We start from the raw sequence: 17,386 nt of genomic DNA on the forward strand, positions 1-17,386 counted from the left end.
TTCACTCTTCCCAGTTGTTCTCTGCTGTATTCCTAAATAAAGTTAAATTGAAAATGCATGGCCGGTTGTGGTGGCTCACACCTGTAATCCCAGCACTTTGGGAGGCTGAGGCAGATAGATCACTTGAGGCCAGTTCGAGACCAGCCTGGCCAACATGGCGAAACCCCATCTCTACTAAAAATACAAAAAGCTGGGCATAGTAGTGTGCACCTGTAATCTAGCTGCTTGGGAGGCTAAAGCACAAGAATTGCTTGAACCCAGGAGGCAGAGGTTGCAGTGAGCCAAGACTGCACCACTGCACTCCAGCCTGGGTAATAGAGCAAGACTCTCTCAAAAAAAGAAATTGAAAATGCAGCTTAAGTTATCCTCAGCCTGAAAGAAGGGGAAAGAAAATGCTTCAATTTGGCCTCGAATGGATTTTTTTTGTTAATTAATATACCAAGATATTTTTTAAGACACAGAGTATCTAAGTATTTCACTTCAAATAACTTCACGCAAGCAGAGTTGGCTCTTCAGATAAAATCGGGTGGAAAGTAGAATAGTAGAGATTTCCAGATCGGCAAGAAGGAATCATTAAGAAAAGATACTTTTTCTGAAAGCAGATTCATCACCTGTTATTGCCATGTTTTCCTTACATTCTCCATGATTTTAGGGACATTTTAAGAGTCTTATTTTATTGATTCCTAAACTATGGATTGTTTTCTTTTTTTCCCCTCAATCCCAAGTGTGACTGTAAAAAGGACTGCATTCTGTTAGAAGCACTACACTTTCGATAGAGTGATAGTGTTTGCTTTGTTCTTTGTGCGGTTGTTTGGTTTTAATTTTTTTTTGGAGACAGAGTCTCACTCTGTCATTCAGTCTGGAGTGTAGTGGTGCAGTACCACCACGCCCTGGTAATTTTTGTTTTTGTTTTTGAGACAGAGTCTCATTCTATTGCCCAGACTGGAGTGCAGTGGTGTGATCTCAGCTAACTGCAGCCTCTGCCTCCCGGGTTCAAGTGATTCTCCTGCCTCAACTTCCTGAGTAGCTGGAATTACAGGTATGTGGCACCACACCTGACTATAATTTTTTTTTTTTTTTTTTTCCAGTAGAAACAGAGTTTCACCATGTTGGCCAGGCTGGTCTTGAACTCCTGACCTCAGGTGATCCACCCACCTCAGCCTCCCAAAGTGCTGGGATTACAGGCATGAGCAAGCTTGCTGGCCTGGTTTTTATTTTTAAGACTAATATTTAAGTTTGTGGAGTATGACACTTCAACAAAATGAAATTTCTAATTACTATAATGAATAGGAAACATTATCTGAAGTTGTGTGTGTGTTTTGTTTTGTTTTCGAGACAGGGTTTTGTTACTCAGGCTGGAGTGCAGTGGTACAATCCTGGCTTACTGCAGCCTCAACCTGCTGGTCTCAAGTGATCCTCCCACTTCAGCCTCCTAGGTAGCTGGGACTACATGCAGTTGCCACCACATCCAACTAATTTTTTTTTTAATTTTTATTTATTTATTTATTTATTTATTTATTTATTGTAGAGACAGGGTCTCACTATGTTGCCCTACCTGGTCTCAAAGTCCTGGGCTCAAGCACTCCTCCTGCCTCGGCCTCCTGAAGTGCTGGGATTACAGGCGTGAACCACCATGCCCAACCTTAGCTGAAGATTTTTTTAAGTATTTTTTAATGTGGTATATTAAGATTTGGCTTAGATATTATCATTTTCTGATTTTTTTATTTAGTAGATTAATTCTAGGCATTTTTATAAAGATTTCTTTTCTGTAAATCTTATGTTTACATTGACCTTAATGAAATTTGGATTTGGCTAGATACGTGATTACTCATAAGAATGTTGCAAGTCACTTTAAAGAAACATTAAAACACTAAAAATAGCAGCCTTAAAATTATAAGTACTCAAACTGTAAGCAACAATAGTAAGAATGTTTGTATATTTCTGGAATGTGTTACCGTAATAGCCTCCTATTATACTCCAAATGTTTTACTCTAAGGTCTTCGTCATTTAATTTAGCCTTTAAAAAAAAAAAATCAGTGCCAGATTCCCCAAACCTTTTAACTTTAAATATGAGACAATAATTCTTTTACCCTTTCTTGATCTTTGGACTCACAATACCTTAGTTAATTGCTTGTTAAAAGGAATCCATGCATAGAAAGAGGTAGTATGACTATCTACAGTTCATTAGTAGTGGTATTCAGATTGGGAAACAAAGTGTTAATTGTTGAAAGTTGTTTAGGGACTACTGGGTCTTGGAGTCAGCACCTAGGTTTGCATTCCATCTCTGCAATTTTTTGCATATGATCTCAGGCAAGTTGCTTGACCACTCTAAACCCTGGCTTCCTCATCAATATAATATAGGTAATAACATCTGCCTCACACTGTTATTATGAGGATTGGATGCAGATGTGTACAAAGTGTTCAGTGAGGCATCAGGCACTCAGTCAGTCACTAGTACCATCAGCTTACAAAGCTAAGGATTCAGTCATCCAGTCATTAGCAATCTGTTGTTTGTTGGGATGTGCCAACGTTATCTAGCAACCAGTTGGAATCTGATAGCAATCAGAAATTAGATAGGTTATTCCTGGATTACTTAAACGGTATATTCATATAAGTGATTGCTTGGAACCTCACCAGAAGCTGCTATTGAAAAATAGTGGTATGGCTGGCCAGGCACGGTGGCTCACACTTGTAATCCCAGCACTGTCGGAGGCCGAGGCGGGCGGATCACGAGGTCGGGAGATCGAGACCATCCTGGCTAACACGGTGAAACCCCATCTCTACTAAAAATACAAAAAAATTAGCCGGGCGTGGTGGCGGGCGCCTGTAATCCCAGCTGCTGGGGAGGCTGAGGCAGGAGAATGGCGTGAACCCAGGAGGCGGAGCTTGCAGTGAGCTGAGATCACACCACTGCACTCCAGCCTGGGCGACAGAGCAAGACTCCGTCTCAAAAAAAAAAAAAGAAAAATAGTGGTATGGCTGACTGAATTTTGATAATTGTCAGTTATTAACTAATCCCTAGAAATTATCTATAGTGTGTATAACAGGAACTGGCCTTTAGTTACAAGTAGAAACTATGAACAAAATGGTCGATGAAAAATAATGGCAGCCGGGTGCAGTAACTCACACCTGTAATCCCAACACTTTGGGAGGCCAAGGCAGGCATATTACCTAGAGTTTGAGACCAGCCTGGCCAACATGGTGAAACCCCATCTCTACTAAAAATACAAAAATTAGCCAGGCCTGGTGGCAGGTGCCTATAATCCCAGCTACTTGGGAGGCTGAGGCAGGAGAATCACTTGAACCCAGGAGGCAGAGGTTGCAGTGAGCCGAGATCGCACCATTGCACTCCAGCCTGGGCAACAAAAGCAAAATTCCCATCTCAAAAAAAAAAAAAAGAAGAAGAAGAAAGAAAAGAAAAATAATGGCATGAAGCCCCCAAATTCATTAAGCTATAGGAGCATGATATCACAAAGGTACTTTGTGGTTTAAAGAATCCCTTATACTGATAATTATGTTCGGTGACATGTGCCTATATTTAATTTTTTGTTAGTTTGAAGGTGAAATTAAATAGAAAATGGGAGGTCTGGATTTTCTCTCTCTGTCAAACGTGTGATGTGAATAAATCATTTGACCTCTTAATTGTATCTTTCGCAAAATGAGGATAACTGCTGCCTCTCTTTTCCTAATAGTGGCATTATAATAATATGATAGGTGAAAATGAGTTGATAATTCAGGGGTGGAAGTATTCTACAAATTAACATTACTACTTTACATTCAGTTTCTGAGAAATTTTGTTCATTGGAACTGTTTTCAGCTTGATCAGAACCATGATACATAAAACCCAACTGGGAAACTCTCTGCAGACTTGCTATTTAATTGATATAGCTGAACTATGTTCTGCATACTATATATGTTGTGTTCTTCCATGGGTTTCAGCCATTTTAGCTTTTAAATTAGCAATGCTGTTGCTTGACTTGAAATATATAACTAGTCACTTTTCAGTGAAGCTCAAATGAGGCTTTTTCTGTGTCTCTAGGTTATTTGAGATGACTTTTTTAAAATTAGCTCTTGTCCTCCCTCTACAGGAGAATTTGCAGCCTTCAAGTAGCCACCATCATGGCAGCATCTGCTCTTATTTCTTAAGTCTTGTGTTCGTACAATTTGTTAACATCAAAACACAGTTCTGTTCCTCAAATCTTTTTTTAAGGATACAAAATTTCCAATGCATAAGCTGATGTGGAACAGAATGGAATTTCCCATCCAACAAAAGAGGAAAGAATGTTTTAGGAACCAGAATTCTCTGCCGCCAATGTTTCTTCAACAAAAATACCACGAGCGTACAAGTCTGCCCAGTCCCGGGAAGAAAGAGGAGAGACCCTGAATTCTGACCTTTTGATGGTCAGGCATGATGGAAAGAAACTGCTGCTACAGCTTGGGAGATTTGCTATGGAAAGTCTGCCAGTCAACTTTGCCCTTCTAACCACCAGATCAATTTGTGGCTGATCATCTGATGGGGCAGTTTCAATCACCAAGCATCGTTCTCTTTCCTGTTCTGGAATTTTGTTGTGGAGCTCTTTCCTCTAGTGACCACCAGTTAATTTCTGAGGGATGGAACAAAAATGCAGCTTGCCCTTTCTGTGTGGTGTGTGTTCAGGCCTTGACAAATTTTATCAAAAGGAAACTATTTTATTTAAATGGAGGCTGAGCAGTGAGGAGTAGATGCGTCTTGGTATGGAGGAAAAGGGCATGCTGCATCTTCTTCCTGACCTCCGGGGTCTCTGGCCTTTTGTTTCCTTGCTCACTGAGGTATCTGCCTAACCAAGCAGGCTAGATAGTGCTGGCACACATTGCCTTCCTTCTCATTGGGTCCAGCAATGAAGATAAGTGTTTGGGGATTTTTGTTTCCTCCACAATGTAGCAAATTCTCAGGAAATACAGTTTATATCTTCCTCCTATGCTCTTCCAGTCACCAACTACTTATGCGGCTACTTTGTCCAAGGCACAAAATGCCATGGCAGTATCTAACTAAAACCCCACAAAACTGCTTAATAACAGTTTTGAATGTGAGAAATTTAGATAATTTAAATATAAGGTACAGGTTTTAATTTCTGAGTTTCTTTTTTATTAAAAAGAAAATTTTCAGATTTAATTGAATTGGAAAAAAAATACTTCCCACCAGAATTATATATCCTGAAAATTGTATTTTTGTTATATAAACAACTTTTAAGAAAGATCATTATCCTTTTCTCTACCTAAATATAAGGAATCTTAGCATAATGACAAATATTTATAATTTTTCAATTAATGGTACTTGCTGGATCCACACTAACATCTTTGCTAATAATCTCATTGTTTCTTCCAACTGATTCCTAACACTACATCCCACATCTTCTTTCTAGTCTTTTATCTAGAATACGCAACAAAATAAAAATGGTGGCGTCTCCATTCATTCTCCTCCTTCCTTTTTTCCCAAGCCTGGTCTTCAAAAGGTTGGGCAGTTTGGCAGCTGAATTCCCAGACAGAGAATAGAGCAATTTTAGGGATATTAGGACTGAGGGAGGGTGTGGGAAACCTGTCATCGGTGGTTTTTATAGAAAGAGCTGGCGTTCATTAAGAACCTAAATCTTTATCTTTGCACAAATGGAAAATATAACCTAGTTATAGCTTCCATTGGCCTTTATTAAAGGGTAATATCATCACAGTCATAGCAAAGAAAGCAGATGTATTAATGGCAAATTAATGGAAAACCTCCCTTATCAGGAATCTAGACTCAGAATTTAGGAACGTAAATCAAATCAGATAGACCAACCAAGCTATAGCCAAGGACTTGAAAGAAATTAAACGAGACCCAGAATAAATCAAGGAATTATAAATTGTTATTTAAAATTTTCAGATTGTAACTCCAGGCCCTGCTCTCTGTATTTCAGCTTACTAAAAGCTCACTACCATTAGATTTTTGCTAACATACATGTATTCAGAAGAAAGCCTATTGAAGTGTTCATTGTCTTGTAAAAGATTGTCCTAGTAAAATGGAAAAATCCTTAAGTTATTCATCAGTTTGAAAAGCAAATTGTTTTTAAGTTTTACATCAACAGGGCAGTGTCTTACAAAATTCAGAAACTGCAAAGGTGAAAATAATTCATGCTGATTTGAAGAACATCTGTGCATAATACTGCCTCTCTTGAAAAGCATTAGTGATTTTTTTCTTTTTAAATATATCTCTAGATGCTTTTAAATGTGGCTGTGTTCCCTTTACCAAGATTGGCTTCAAGTTTCTGCAGGTAGAGAGACCTGGGCTTGAACAAGAGGATGTGCTTCATATCCTGCCAAGGAGGCAGAACGTGTGCAGCCTGGATCCAGGACTGCCTCCGCGGGGCAGGGGCAGTACCATTAGGGAGGAAGCTTAGCATTTCAGTTTCCTAAACAACATTCAGGGTGATACACTTTTTCTTCCCTTGCATTTTAGAATAGGTTGGTATCTCATTTGAACAGGGGAGCAGACTTGATCTCAAATGAAGCTGTGCCCAGGAGTCAGGCTCAGTATATTGAGATTTTTATAGAGACCTTTAAAAATAAAATACTTAAACCTCTCTTTTCTTCCTTTTTCTACGAAATAGGTTTTGTCTCTAGTTTACAAATGACATGAAAATAGGTTTTATTTGTGTTTTATCTGCTTTATTTTTTGATGCCTAGACAACAGATAGACTTACTGAGCTCCTAAAAATGAGGAAGAAGTCCTTATTTGTGAAAAGCACTTTATGAGTAATTGTATAGACAGTATGTGGCTGCGTCACTGATCATCTTGTAAGGGTGTAAGTCTGGTCTGTAAAGTGGCTGCAGTGCCTTCTGTAGTGTGTTTTATTTTTGGTAGGGAGAGGTAAAGCCTTCTGAAAAATTTGAGAGCAACTCTAGAGGACTGTTTGTAACTGTGTAGTATTCCTGATGGACTTTTTTCATCGTTAGAGTCTAGGACCTAGACTTTTGCCACTGAAATAATATTGACCAAAAAAAGTAGTTTATAAAAGGGATTTGTGAATAGAAAATTCAATGTGATCATTTGTTGTTAATGTGCACCTTAAAAGAAGATTGTGTCTAGCTGTCACATTCTGGTTCCTGAATATCCCACCCCTGACTGTATTTGAGATCTAGTAGGGCATACTGGGGCATTCTAGAAGATAAAATCCCATACAAATGATATATGCTATATTTATGTTGGTGTTGGAGAAGAAAGAGCAGTATATAAAGAAATAATTCAAGACTGCAGCACTGTCAACCTGAAACTTTGTAAATATTTCCTAGCTTCTGGTTTGGTGCAGTGACAGCACTTTCATCGCAGGATGTTACCTTGTATTCATCAGGTGGAGTGCGAGCTGCTGCACACCCTCCTCAGATCTCACCTGTCCCCACTGTACATCCACCTGCCAGCCGCTTGCAAACCTCATCTCTAGCTTTAGTTTGAAACCACATTGCAGGGTTCAGGTGACCTCTTCAAAAACTACCTCCTCAGAATGAGGTAATGAATAGTTATTTATTTTAAAATATGAAAAGTCAGGAGCTGTAGAACATGACAATGATTTAAGATTTTAACTTTTTTGTGTACTTGTATTTGAGCACTCTCATTTTGTCCTAAAGGGCATTATACATTTAAGCAGTAATACTGTAAAAAAATGTGTTGCTCAGAATATCTGAATGTTGTTGAAAGTGGTGCCAGAACCGGTTTAGGGGTACGTTTCAGAATCTTAACCTTGAGTCAGTTGCATGAAATTAAATAGCTGTGGTATCACTTCACTAACAGTGATGTAATTTTAATTTTCAGTAGGCTTGGCAAGACAGTACGTCCTCATAATGAGCTTGCTGCAGCTTTGTCACATGCACAGGCATTCATAGAGACTGCCCAGCTGAGAGGGTAGAATGTTACTCTCTTTGCAAGATTGTCTTCTTTGTCCAAGTTGGCATTGTTAGTGCTAAAATACCAGCACCTTGAGACTAGCAGATTCCAACCATTAGGCTATAAACACCATAGCCAGAGATGGAAGGTTTACTCTGAGTATGAAGAGCAAATAGCTTACAGGTCATGTGTCGAAATGGTGTAGGTGAGGCTCTAGAAAAATACCTTGACAATTTGCCAAATGATCTTACTGTGCCTTCATGATGCAATAAAAAAGCTAAAATTTTAGCAGAAATCAGTGATTTGTGAAGAGAGCAGCCACTCTGGTTTAACTCAGCTGTGTTAATAATTTTTAGAGTGCAATTTAGACTGCATAGGTAAATGCACTAAAGAGTTTATAGCCAAAATCACATTTAACAATGAGAAAACACACAGGTAAATTTTCAGTGAACAAAATTATTTTTTTAAAGCACATAATCCCTAGTATAGTCAGATATATTTAGCACATAGAGCAACTAGGTTGAAAATATAGTTCAGTGACATTTCTAGAGAAACTTTTTCTACTCCCATAAGCTCTTCAAAGCATGGAACTTTTATACAACAGAAATGTTGACAGAAATTTCAAGAAATTGCTGTAGTTTAGGGTTGAAGTACTGCATGATGGGCAGCAATCGTGTATTAACTTAGAAGGGGAAATTGAAATACAGGACCGAATTTGGTTTTATCCGTTTCCAGAGTACTGCTGCCAACCTAGACACTGATTTTTCAGAGTTTGAAATGTAAATTTCTTCCCAGGACTTGCTTGCACATGAAGCTGGACTGCGTTAGTCATCCTGTCCCAAAGCACTGTCGGGGCCAGGGTGGAGGTCTCAAGGCGTCCTTTTATGACCTGGCCGTTGGATGTAAAAGAAAACATATTCCATGGTGTGGTTCTTGTATCTTGTTTCATTCCTCACCATTGAAAGAGGAAGTCCATGTATTGTCTCCAGCGCATCCTTGAAATGTTGTACTGGGATGGATTACTGATGCCCATTGGTAGATGAACCCCAGAGGAGGGTTGGAGCATGTCTGCCCCAGGCGATGGTTTGCGGCTTGGCCAGAGGAGAGCGGAGTCACCAGTGTATCTGTGGTCCATGTTGCTAGCTCTGATAAAATTAAAAATATTGGTAAGATGTTTATTAGTACACTAGACAGTAAGCTCTGTTTTGTTCTTTTCAAATAACCTATTTTCACTTTTGTTTAGGCAAAGACATTTAAATTGAAATTCAATTCTAATTTTTGTTAATTGTGGAAAGGGTAATTAACAGTTCCTGTCAGGTATTTTTAAGGTAGAAAAGGACAGAAACCCACACCTGAAATCTTAAATTAAGGTAACAGTGCTTTAAAAAAAAAAAATGCAGGCCGGGCGCGGTGGCTCAAGCCTGTAATCCCAGCACTTTGGGAGGCCGAGACGGGCGGATCACGAGGTCGGAGATCGAGACCATCCTGGCTAACACGGTGAAACCCCGTCTCTACTAAAAATATACAAAAATCTAGCCGGACGAGGTGGCGGGCGCCTGTAGTCCCAGCTACTCCGGAGGCTGAGGCAGGAGAATGGCGTGAACCCGGGAGGCGGAGCTTGCAGTGAGCTGAGATCCGGCCACTGCACTCCAGCCCGGGCGACAGAGCGAGACTCCGTCTCGAAAAAAATGCATGGGGCAGTTAGTCCCCAACTCAATGAGTGATTAAAGTACTTTTATTTAACATCCACAACTTCAACTGTTAGGTTTTATGAATTACTAAATCAGCTTTATTAAAAGGTTGACGTTTATTTAGCTGTTTTGAATAATTACAGTGACTTGACCAGTTGTGTATGAGGACACAGCCAATGTAAGCCAGTGTATCCATTTTTTAGAGGTGCATTTTTTAAAAAAGAATTCTGTAGATGGAAGTGCTCTGAAAACAACTAAAATATGTTTCTTCATGTTAGTATCAAAAAATGTTTTGTACAAACCGTCTGCTTCTCCCGGCCGGCCGAGTTCATTCTCCAGCATCATGACCGCTGGTTCTCACGTACAGCACATATGCAGGAGAGTTGGCAGAAAATTTATGAAGAGATGCCACAAAGGAAGGGTCTGTTTACAGGGGTGGGATTGGGGGTTTTGATGAAGTTGCTTAGTCCTGGTTTTGTTTTGAAAATTACTGCGTTGCATTTTTGTGTTAAGTTTTTGAACCCACGTGTGTTTTGGTGGAGTATGAGTTGGAAGTAAACAACAAAGCTCACAGAGTAGGCACAGATGTAGAGAACAGAGACCAAAATGGAGTGAGGTGGCAGTAAATCTAGGATAGGGAACAATTAACGTGAGGGTGGGAAATAAACTGTAATTACCTGAAATCAAATATAAGAGTGCAATAAGGATGCTTTTTATTCTAAGCTGTGAACGGTTAAGAATCATTCCTTCCTAATACATTTGTGTATGTTCCATAGCTGATTAAAACCAGCTATATCAACATATAATGCCTTTTTATTCATGTTAATGACCAACATAAGTGGCTAGTCTTTATGTGTTATTTATCTTCGTGTTATGTTAGTTTACATACAGGGCTGTGTGTCTCTGTGCTGTCCCCTTCTTCCGCCTTCGTTTTAAAGCACATCCGTGGGTCCTCCGTGTTTCCTGTGGCCATGCCACATAGCATAGACTCAGTTTGGCCTTCATGGTATCGCCTGATTTTTGAGGACTGTATCACAGTGATATGTATTTGTGGTAATCTCATTTGTTGGTTGTACATCCGATCCTTTCCTCAACACGGCAATTGCTGCTTTTCCTAAGATAGGATCATACAGCTGATCAGGGGATTGAATTTGATCATTCATCAACATGTGTCTCTCTGAATTTTATTCAGCAGTTGTGATTACTCTTTGGTTTAGACCAAGAAAAAGGAAATCCCCCCTTTTCATGTATTCCTTGGTTTGAGGACATGTCTCCTGTAAGGGAGAGGAAAGGGAAATGCTTCCTGTTTGAACTGCAGTGAATTCACGGTTCCTGTTTCACCACTCCAAACCTTACGGCAACTCACACACACATTCCTCTTTTCTGTTGCTGCCAAAGGTTCGGGTTTAGTACACTTCAGTTCCACTCAAGCATTGAAAAGGTTCTCATGGAGTCTGGGGTGTGCCCAGTGAAAAAATGGGGACTTTTTAATTGTCCACAGACCTCTCTATACCTGCTTTGCAAAAATTACAATGGAGTAACTATTTTTAAAGCTTATTTTTCAATTCATAAAAAAAAGACATTTATTTTCAGTCAAATGGATGACGTCTCCCTCTTTTCCCCTATTCTCAATGTTCGCTGGAATCTTTTAGTATTTTTTAATTCTCCCCATACCCACTTCCTGATCCTTTGGTTCTCTTTCCTGCTCAGGTCCCTTCATTTGTACTTCGGAGTTTTTCTCATGTAAATTTGTATAACAGAAAATATTGTTCAGTTTGGATAGAAAGCATGGAGAATAAAAAAAGATAGCTGAAATTCAGATTGAAGAAATTTATTTCTGTGTAAAGTTATTTAAAAACTCTGTATTATATAAAAGGCAAAAAAAGTTCTATGTACTTGATGTGAATATGCGAATCCTGCTATAATAAAGATTGACTGCATGGAGAAGTCTTCATCAAGACTGTTTTTCTAACATGATTACATTCAGTAACAAAAGTAGTCAGCAGTTTTAACAGTTTTTCTAGACAATGGAGAGACGGAGAAATGTACGTTTTGTTTCATACATAATGTCAGTTACTGTTTAGTGGGTAGAAGTTAAGTTGTCAAGATTCATGCATGGTACTTTATAGATGCTATACAACTTGTAGTGGCAACAGTCTTGTCAGATGTTGGTGATGACCCTTAAGTATTTCAGATGTTGTAACCTGATGTGTCTTTAGTTCAAATGACTGCTCTCCTCCATGTGATTCCGTTGGAGTATGTGCTCTACTTTAGTAATGTTTAAAGATTATCTTCAGAAACTCACCTTAGAATTGTATTTTTTCAAACTTGACACAGCTTACATTTTCCATAGCAACACAGCACATGCACGCTAATATTTACTTGAAACTATGCACTCATGTTTTCTACTTCATTTTTTTTATGCTGGTTACCTCAGTGAGTTGATTTTGTGCATTTGATTTCATGACCCTCCCCCAAATAAAATTCACTGAAATCTGAAAAACACCTAGAGTATCTTCAGACAAAATATATCAAATTACTGGGCAAAGTTTCCAGAAAAGAAGTAAACAGTTTTAAAACTCACCTGCGGCCAGGCACGGTGGCTCACGCCTATAATCCCAGCACTTTGGGAGGCCGAGGCGGACGGATCACCTGAGGTCAGGAGTTCGAGACCAGCCTGACCAACATGGAGAAACCCCGTCTCTACTAAAAATACAAAATTATCCAGGCATGGTGGCACATGCCTGTAATTCCAACTACTCAGGAGGCTGAGGCAGGAGAATCACTTGAACCCAGGAGGCGGAGGTTGTGGTGAGCCAACCGAAATCATGCCATTGCACTCCAGCCTGGGCAACAAGAACAAAACTCCATCTCAAAAAAAAGAAGCCGGACATGGTGGCCAGCACTTGTAATCCCAGCTACTCGGGAGGCTGAGGCAGGAGAATCGCTTGAACCTGGGAGGTGGAGGTTGCAGTGAGCCGAGATCACGCCATTGCACTCCAGCCTGGGCAACAGAGCAAGACTCCACCTCCAAAAAAAAAAAAAACACTTCACCTGCAATCCTTATGTCTGAGAATAATATGAAGGAACAGAAAAGCCTCAAGTGGGTTTGTGCCTGAGAAATCTGGTTTCACCCCTCCTCCCAAACAATAAAATGCTATCAAGACTGAAAAGGTTAAGGCAGGAGGATTGCTTGAGCCCGGGAGTTTGAGGCAAGCCAAGGCAATATGGCAAGATGCCCACGCTAAAAATAAAAATAAATGTCAAGACTTAATTTCCTATGAACTGCAGTTTTCTCATCTTGAAAACTAATTCTATAATATAAACATCGTAGAAATTCATTTTCTAAACCTTCATGCATGATTACAACAGAGTAGTTGTGGCTTTAAGAACATATTATACCATATATATGAGGTTTTCCTTAAAATTTAGCCGAGAACTATGGACACTTTGGTTATTAAAAAGTTCTATTTTAAAGAACTCTACCACACTAGCTCTTCTGAAATTTTGTTTTATCAGGAGCTGTGACAATCAGACCTACTGTCTTTTAAAAGAGTTTTATAGTTCTCTTAGACTCAAAATGTTAGGGCAAAAAGTGTTCTTAAAGAACACTGAGTTGGGTTCAGTGGCTCATGCCTACAATCCCAGCACTTTGGGAGGCTAAAGTGGGAGGATCACTAGAGGCCAGGAGTTCCAGACCAGCCTGGCCAAAAACAAATTTTAATTAGCTGGGCATGGTGGCACGCACCTGTGATCCCAGCTGAGGTGGGAAAAGACTGAGCCTGGGAGGTCAAGGCTGCAGTGAGCTGTGATAGCACCACTGCACTCCAGCCTGGGCAGCAGAGCAAGATCCTGTCTCAGAGGGGGAAAAAAAAAAAACTGGTCCAACTCCTCTCATATCAGTTGCTGAATATGCAGCACTGAACGATATGACTCTGCTAGGCTTATGTAGCCAGGACCCGAAATCTGTAGCATGCATTTTATGTAGGTATATATTACATAGATACAATTTTGACACGATGGCTGTTAACAAGATTTGGATAGAAATGAGTATTGACTCCATGACAGTGAGTTCGTAGCCAGAATTGGATGTTGTGTTAGGCATGCTCCACTTGTCCCTACTGTTGTCATCACCAATCTGGGAAGACACTGCTAGTGTAAACAAAAGGCACCTGCTGAAGCAGGTCCACACACCACCTCAGGGAGCTCCATTTCCCTGACACTGCACAGTGGTGTCCTGCCATTGCTCCTGGTGAAATGGTTGCAGCAGGTGACAGGGTCAACCTCTTCTATAAAATAGTTCTAGGGGCAATTGGAACCAAGATGACTTGTGTATCTTCCTGTAACATGCATATAAACAGCTGTTCCTTCTGTAACACCTCTCGTCTCAGGCGTTATTAGACAGCTAATTGTGGTCTTTACATTAAAGCTTCCCTGGGAAACAAAGTTACAAAGGTGAGTGCTAAATTTAACACTTGACGTCCGTTGCCATTTTAGGCCATACCCTAAAACTTACTTTGAATGTACTCATAGCTGCCCATCAGGAAGAGAGGAACAGATACCGTAAATGTGTTTGTTTTGCTTTGGCAAATTTTTGACAGAGGGGAGGGGTGGCACTGCCTCTGTTGGAATATGTTTACAATCTGGGCTATCTGGAATTTTTTCTATAAAAATCAAACTGGGATTCCAGGGTCATTCTGCTTAGCTTAGGTCCAATGGTCTAGAAATAACAACTGATTCCATGTAGACGGTGTTTCATTCAGGCCGGGCCTAGTTCTGAGAGCTTTACCTGACTCATTTAACCTTTTTAATCCATTCTACAAATTCGGACATTAAGGTACAGATCACAGTTAATTTGCCCAAATTCACAGCAAGCAAATGGTAGAACTGCTAGTCAGATCCAGCAAGTCGGACTCCAGCAGCCTGAGCCCTGGAAGCATTACGCCAGCTTTTCAAATGTCAGATTGAGACAATTTAGTAGGCTGTAAAATCAGTTAGGAGGTCTCAATTGGCCATTCTTTCTTTAGTATGTAGAATAAAATGAAAATAGTGTGCGTAACAGATAAATACTGTTTCGTGAACTTTTGGTTTAATATGTGTGTACACAAGCCTATTTATACGCTAGGTAACATGAAATTCTTAAACTGTGATCAAAAAGGCTGACCCCATGCTGTGTTGACTCAGATCATCTGACTCCGCCTAGAACAAGACAGCAGGATCTGAATCTCAGGTATGAGCTTGGCAAAGCACCTAACCCATCTATAGCTCAACGTCTTCACCTATAAAGTGGAAATAATAACATGAGGATTTGATAAACGTAAGTGCTAACAACAGTGCCTGACCCATAGTAAGTTTTCACTATTATTTCCTGTAACTGTATATTGCCATCAATCAAATGTTGTACCTAAAATCCTTCTGGGACGCCTCCCATGTATTTTCCCATATGCTATACAGCGGGTGGAGGTCCCTTCCTTTGAGAAGGCTTGGAACAATTCCCTGCATGGCCCACATGTGGAAAAGAAGATTCCAATATGGCCTCCTTATTCTTTAAACAAAAGAGTGCTCTTTTTAGAGTTATCTTTTTAAGTCAAGCAACTGATTTCTAAGGAATGGGGCTAATGAGATTATCCTACTTGAGTTCACTGTTGTAGATTATATTCTTTCCAAAAAAAACTTTATTGATATTGGGGAGTGAGCACGTCATGAGGGGTGGGGTGGGGATGAGTGGAGGACAAGAAAAAATGAAACCTAAAAAGTACAAAGAGATTGGATAGTTTATTAAAGTAAAGACCTTAAACATGGCTTCATCAGCTCTGGCAGCTCACACACAGGTGAGTAAACACAAAACTGGGGAAGTGTCCCCAGCACCCCTTGCAAGAGGGACAGACTGCTGAAGCTGTCAGCAGGGGAGGGTGCAACTGTTCCACTTGCTTCAGCTTTTCCTGCCACGGTGCCTGCTCTGTGACATCCAAAGAGAACCAAAGTGGGACTGGAAACCCAGCTACTAGGAAAGCGTATCATACCACACCCCAGCTTAAAAAAACTGCCAGAGGCTGCTTGCTGCATTCAACCCAAAATCTAAACCTGTGACCCTGATCTGCTCACGAGATCTCATCCCATCCTCTCCTCACCCGCTGGCGATGCCCTGGACTTTCTGTTCTTTAAACACAGGAGTGACTGTGGTCCCATGCGAGACCGTGATTCCTGCTGTTCCTTACTCCCAGAACACTCTTCGCCCTCATACAACTGATGACTCCTACTTGTTCCATTTTCAGCTCAAATGCCTTCCCTGACCAGTCAGAAGTTCAAGTTGCCTTCTTCGCCTATCTCTAGCACCTCACCCAGTGCCATTTCCTCCACAGCGCTTGGTAAATCTCACTTGGTTAGTGACTATCCGTCTACCCTTTCTAAAATCTTAAGTTCTCTGAGAACAGAACCTTTTCTTCTTTAGCACCAGATTCTCAATGCCTGGGTAGTCAAAAACCTAAACTGTAAAAAAGGGAGTCCACGCACGGTGGCTCACACCTGTAATCTCAGCACTTTGGGAAGCCAAGGCAGGAAGATCACCTGAGGCCTCGAGTTCAAGCAACATAGACTCTCTGTCAACACACACATTAGCCACGTGTGGTGGCACACACTTGTAGTCCCAGCTACTGGGGAAGCTGAGGCAGATCACTTGGGCCCAGAAGTCTGAGGCTGCAGTGAGCTGGGATCGCACCACTCCACTCCAGCTGGGGCGACCGAGACAGACCCTGTCTCTACAAAATAGATATACAGATACAGATTTAGATCTGTGGGTAGAGGAGAATTCTGTCCAGTCTCAGAGAGTTGGAAAGTGCTTTGCAACAAATTTTAGAAAAAGTAAAAACTCCTGCTTCACCCTTGTCTCCCATTCCTCTGGCCCTAAAAACTCCTAGTTAGAAGCATGCCTTAAGAATTGCACAACGGCCCCTCAACACAACTGCCCAGTCCACAGGAGCTACTTCATAAATCGACTGCATTGACCTCTACCTTTGTCCACTCAGAGCAAGAATCCACTGCAATGGACAAAGGACAAGAGTTTTCACAGGAACTGCTGACACACAGCTAAGACACCAGCTGAGGAGGCAGTGATACAGCGCTGCAGCTAAGGGTGAGCTCTGGAGTCCTCACCTTGCTGCCTACCAGCGTGTGATACTAAGCAAGTAACTTCATCTCTGTGAGCCTCACAGTCTTTATTGATAAACGGAGCTAATGCCTATCTATGTCATTGGGGTGCCCAAGAGGATCAGCTGAAAGGCACTAAACCACTTAGCGCAGGAGTTGGAAAAAATAATTAATAATCCATAACGGGTAGTTGCCATTATCAGACAGATCCAGGCCAGGCGAGGTGGCTCACACCTGTAATCCCAGCACTTTGGGAGGCCGAGGCAGGTCAATCACCTGAGGTCAGGAGTTTGACACCAGCCTGACCAGTATGGCGAAACCCCATCTCTACTAAAAATACAAAAATTAGGCCAGGCGCAGTGGCTCACGCCTGCAGTCCCAGCACTTTGGGAGGCCAAGGCGGGCAGATCACTTGAGTTCAGGAGTTCAAGACCAGCCTGGCTAACTCGGTGAAACCCCATCTCTACTAAAAATACCAAAAAATTAGCCAGGCGTGGTGGCGGGCACCTGTAGTCCCAGCTACTCAGGAGGCTGAGGCAGGAGAATGGAGTGAACCCAGGAGGCGGAGCTTGCAGTGAGCCGAGATCGCACCACTGCACTCCAGCCTGGGCCACAGAGCTAGACTCCGTCTCAAAAAAAAAAAAAACACAAAAATTAG

General features: G+C 41.0%; 1 protein-coding gene and 1 long non-coding RNA gene across 5 annotated transcripts in view; one reads left to right on the forward strand and one right to left on the reverse strand.

The window, feature by feature from the left end:
* The window catches only part of BRAF (B-Raf proto-oncogene, serine/threonine kinase), a 197,250-nt gene extending 191,804 nt beyond the window's left edge, over nt 1-5,446 (forward strand). For all 4 annotated transcript variants that reach the window (XM_033192268.1, XM_033192265.1, XM_033192266.1 and 1 more), the window contains one exon: nt 4,089-5,446. In XM_033192268.1, the coding sequence (XP_033048159.1) occupies nt 4,089-4,111 (23 nt within the window). In that variant the 3' untranslated portion in view covers nt 4,112-5,446. The remainder of the gene's footprint in view (nt 1-4,088) is intronic.
* Nucleotides 5,447-6,841: 1,395 nt separating this feature from the next.
* LOC117072300 lies at nt 6,842-12,224 on the reverse strand. The gene is made up of 2 exons (XR_004432745.1): nt 12,167-12,224; nt 6,842-9,036 (listed from the first exon to the last, which is right to left on the reverse strand). It is a non-coding gene; the product is annotated as an uncharacterized LOC117072300 (long non-coding RNA).
* Nucleotides 12,225-17,386: the final 5,162 nt, after the last annotated feature.

This window comes from Trachypithecus francoisi, unplaced genomic scaffold (genome assembly GCF_009764315.1).
Source record: "Trachypithecus francoisi isolate TF-2019V2 unplaced genomic scaffold, Tfra_2.0 Lachesis_group4, whole genome shotgun sequence".
NCBI lineage: Eukaryota > Metazoa > Chordata > Mammalia > Primates > Cercopithecidae > Trachypithecus > Trachypithecus francoisi.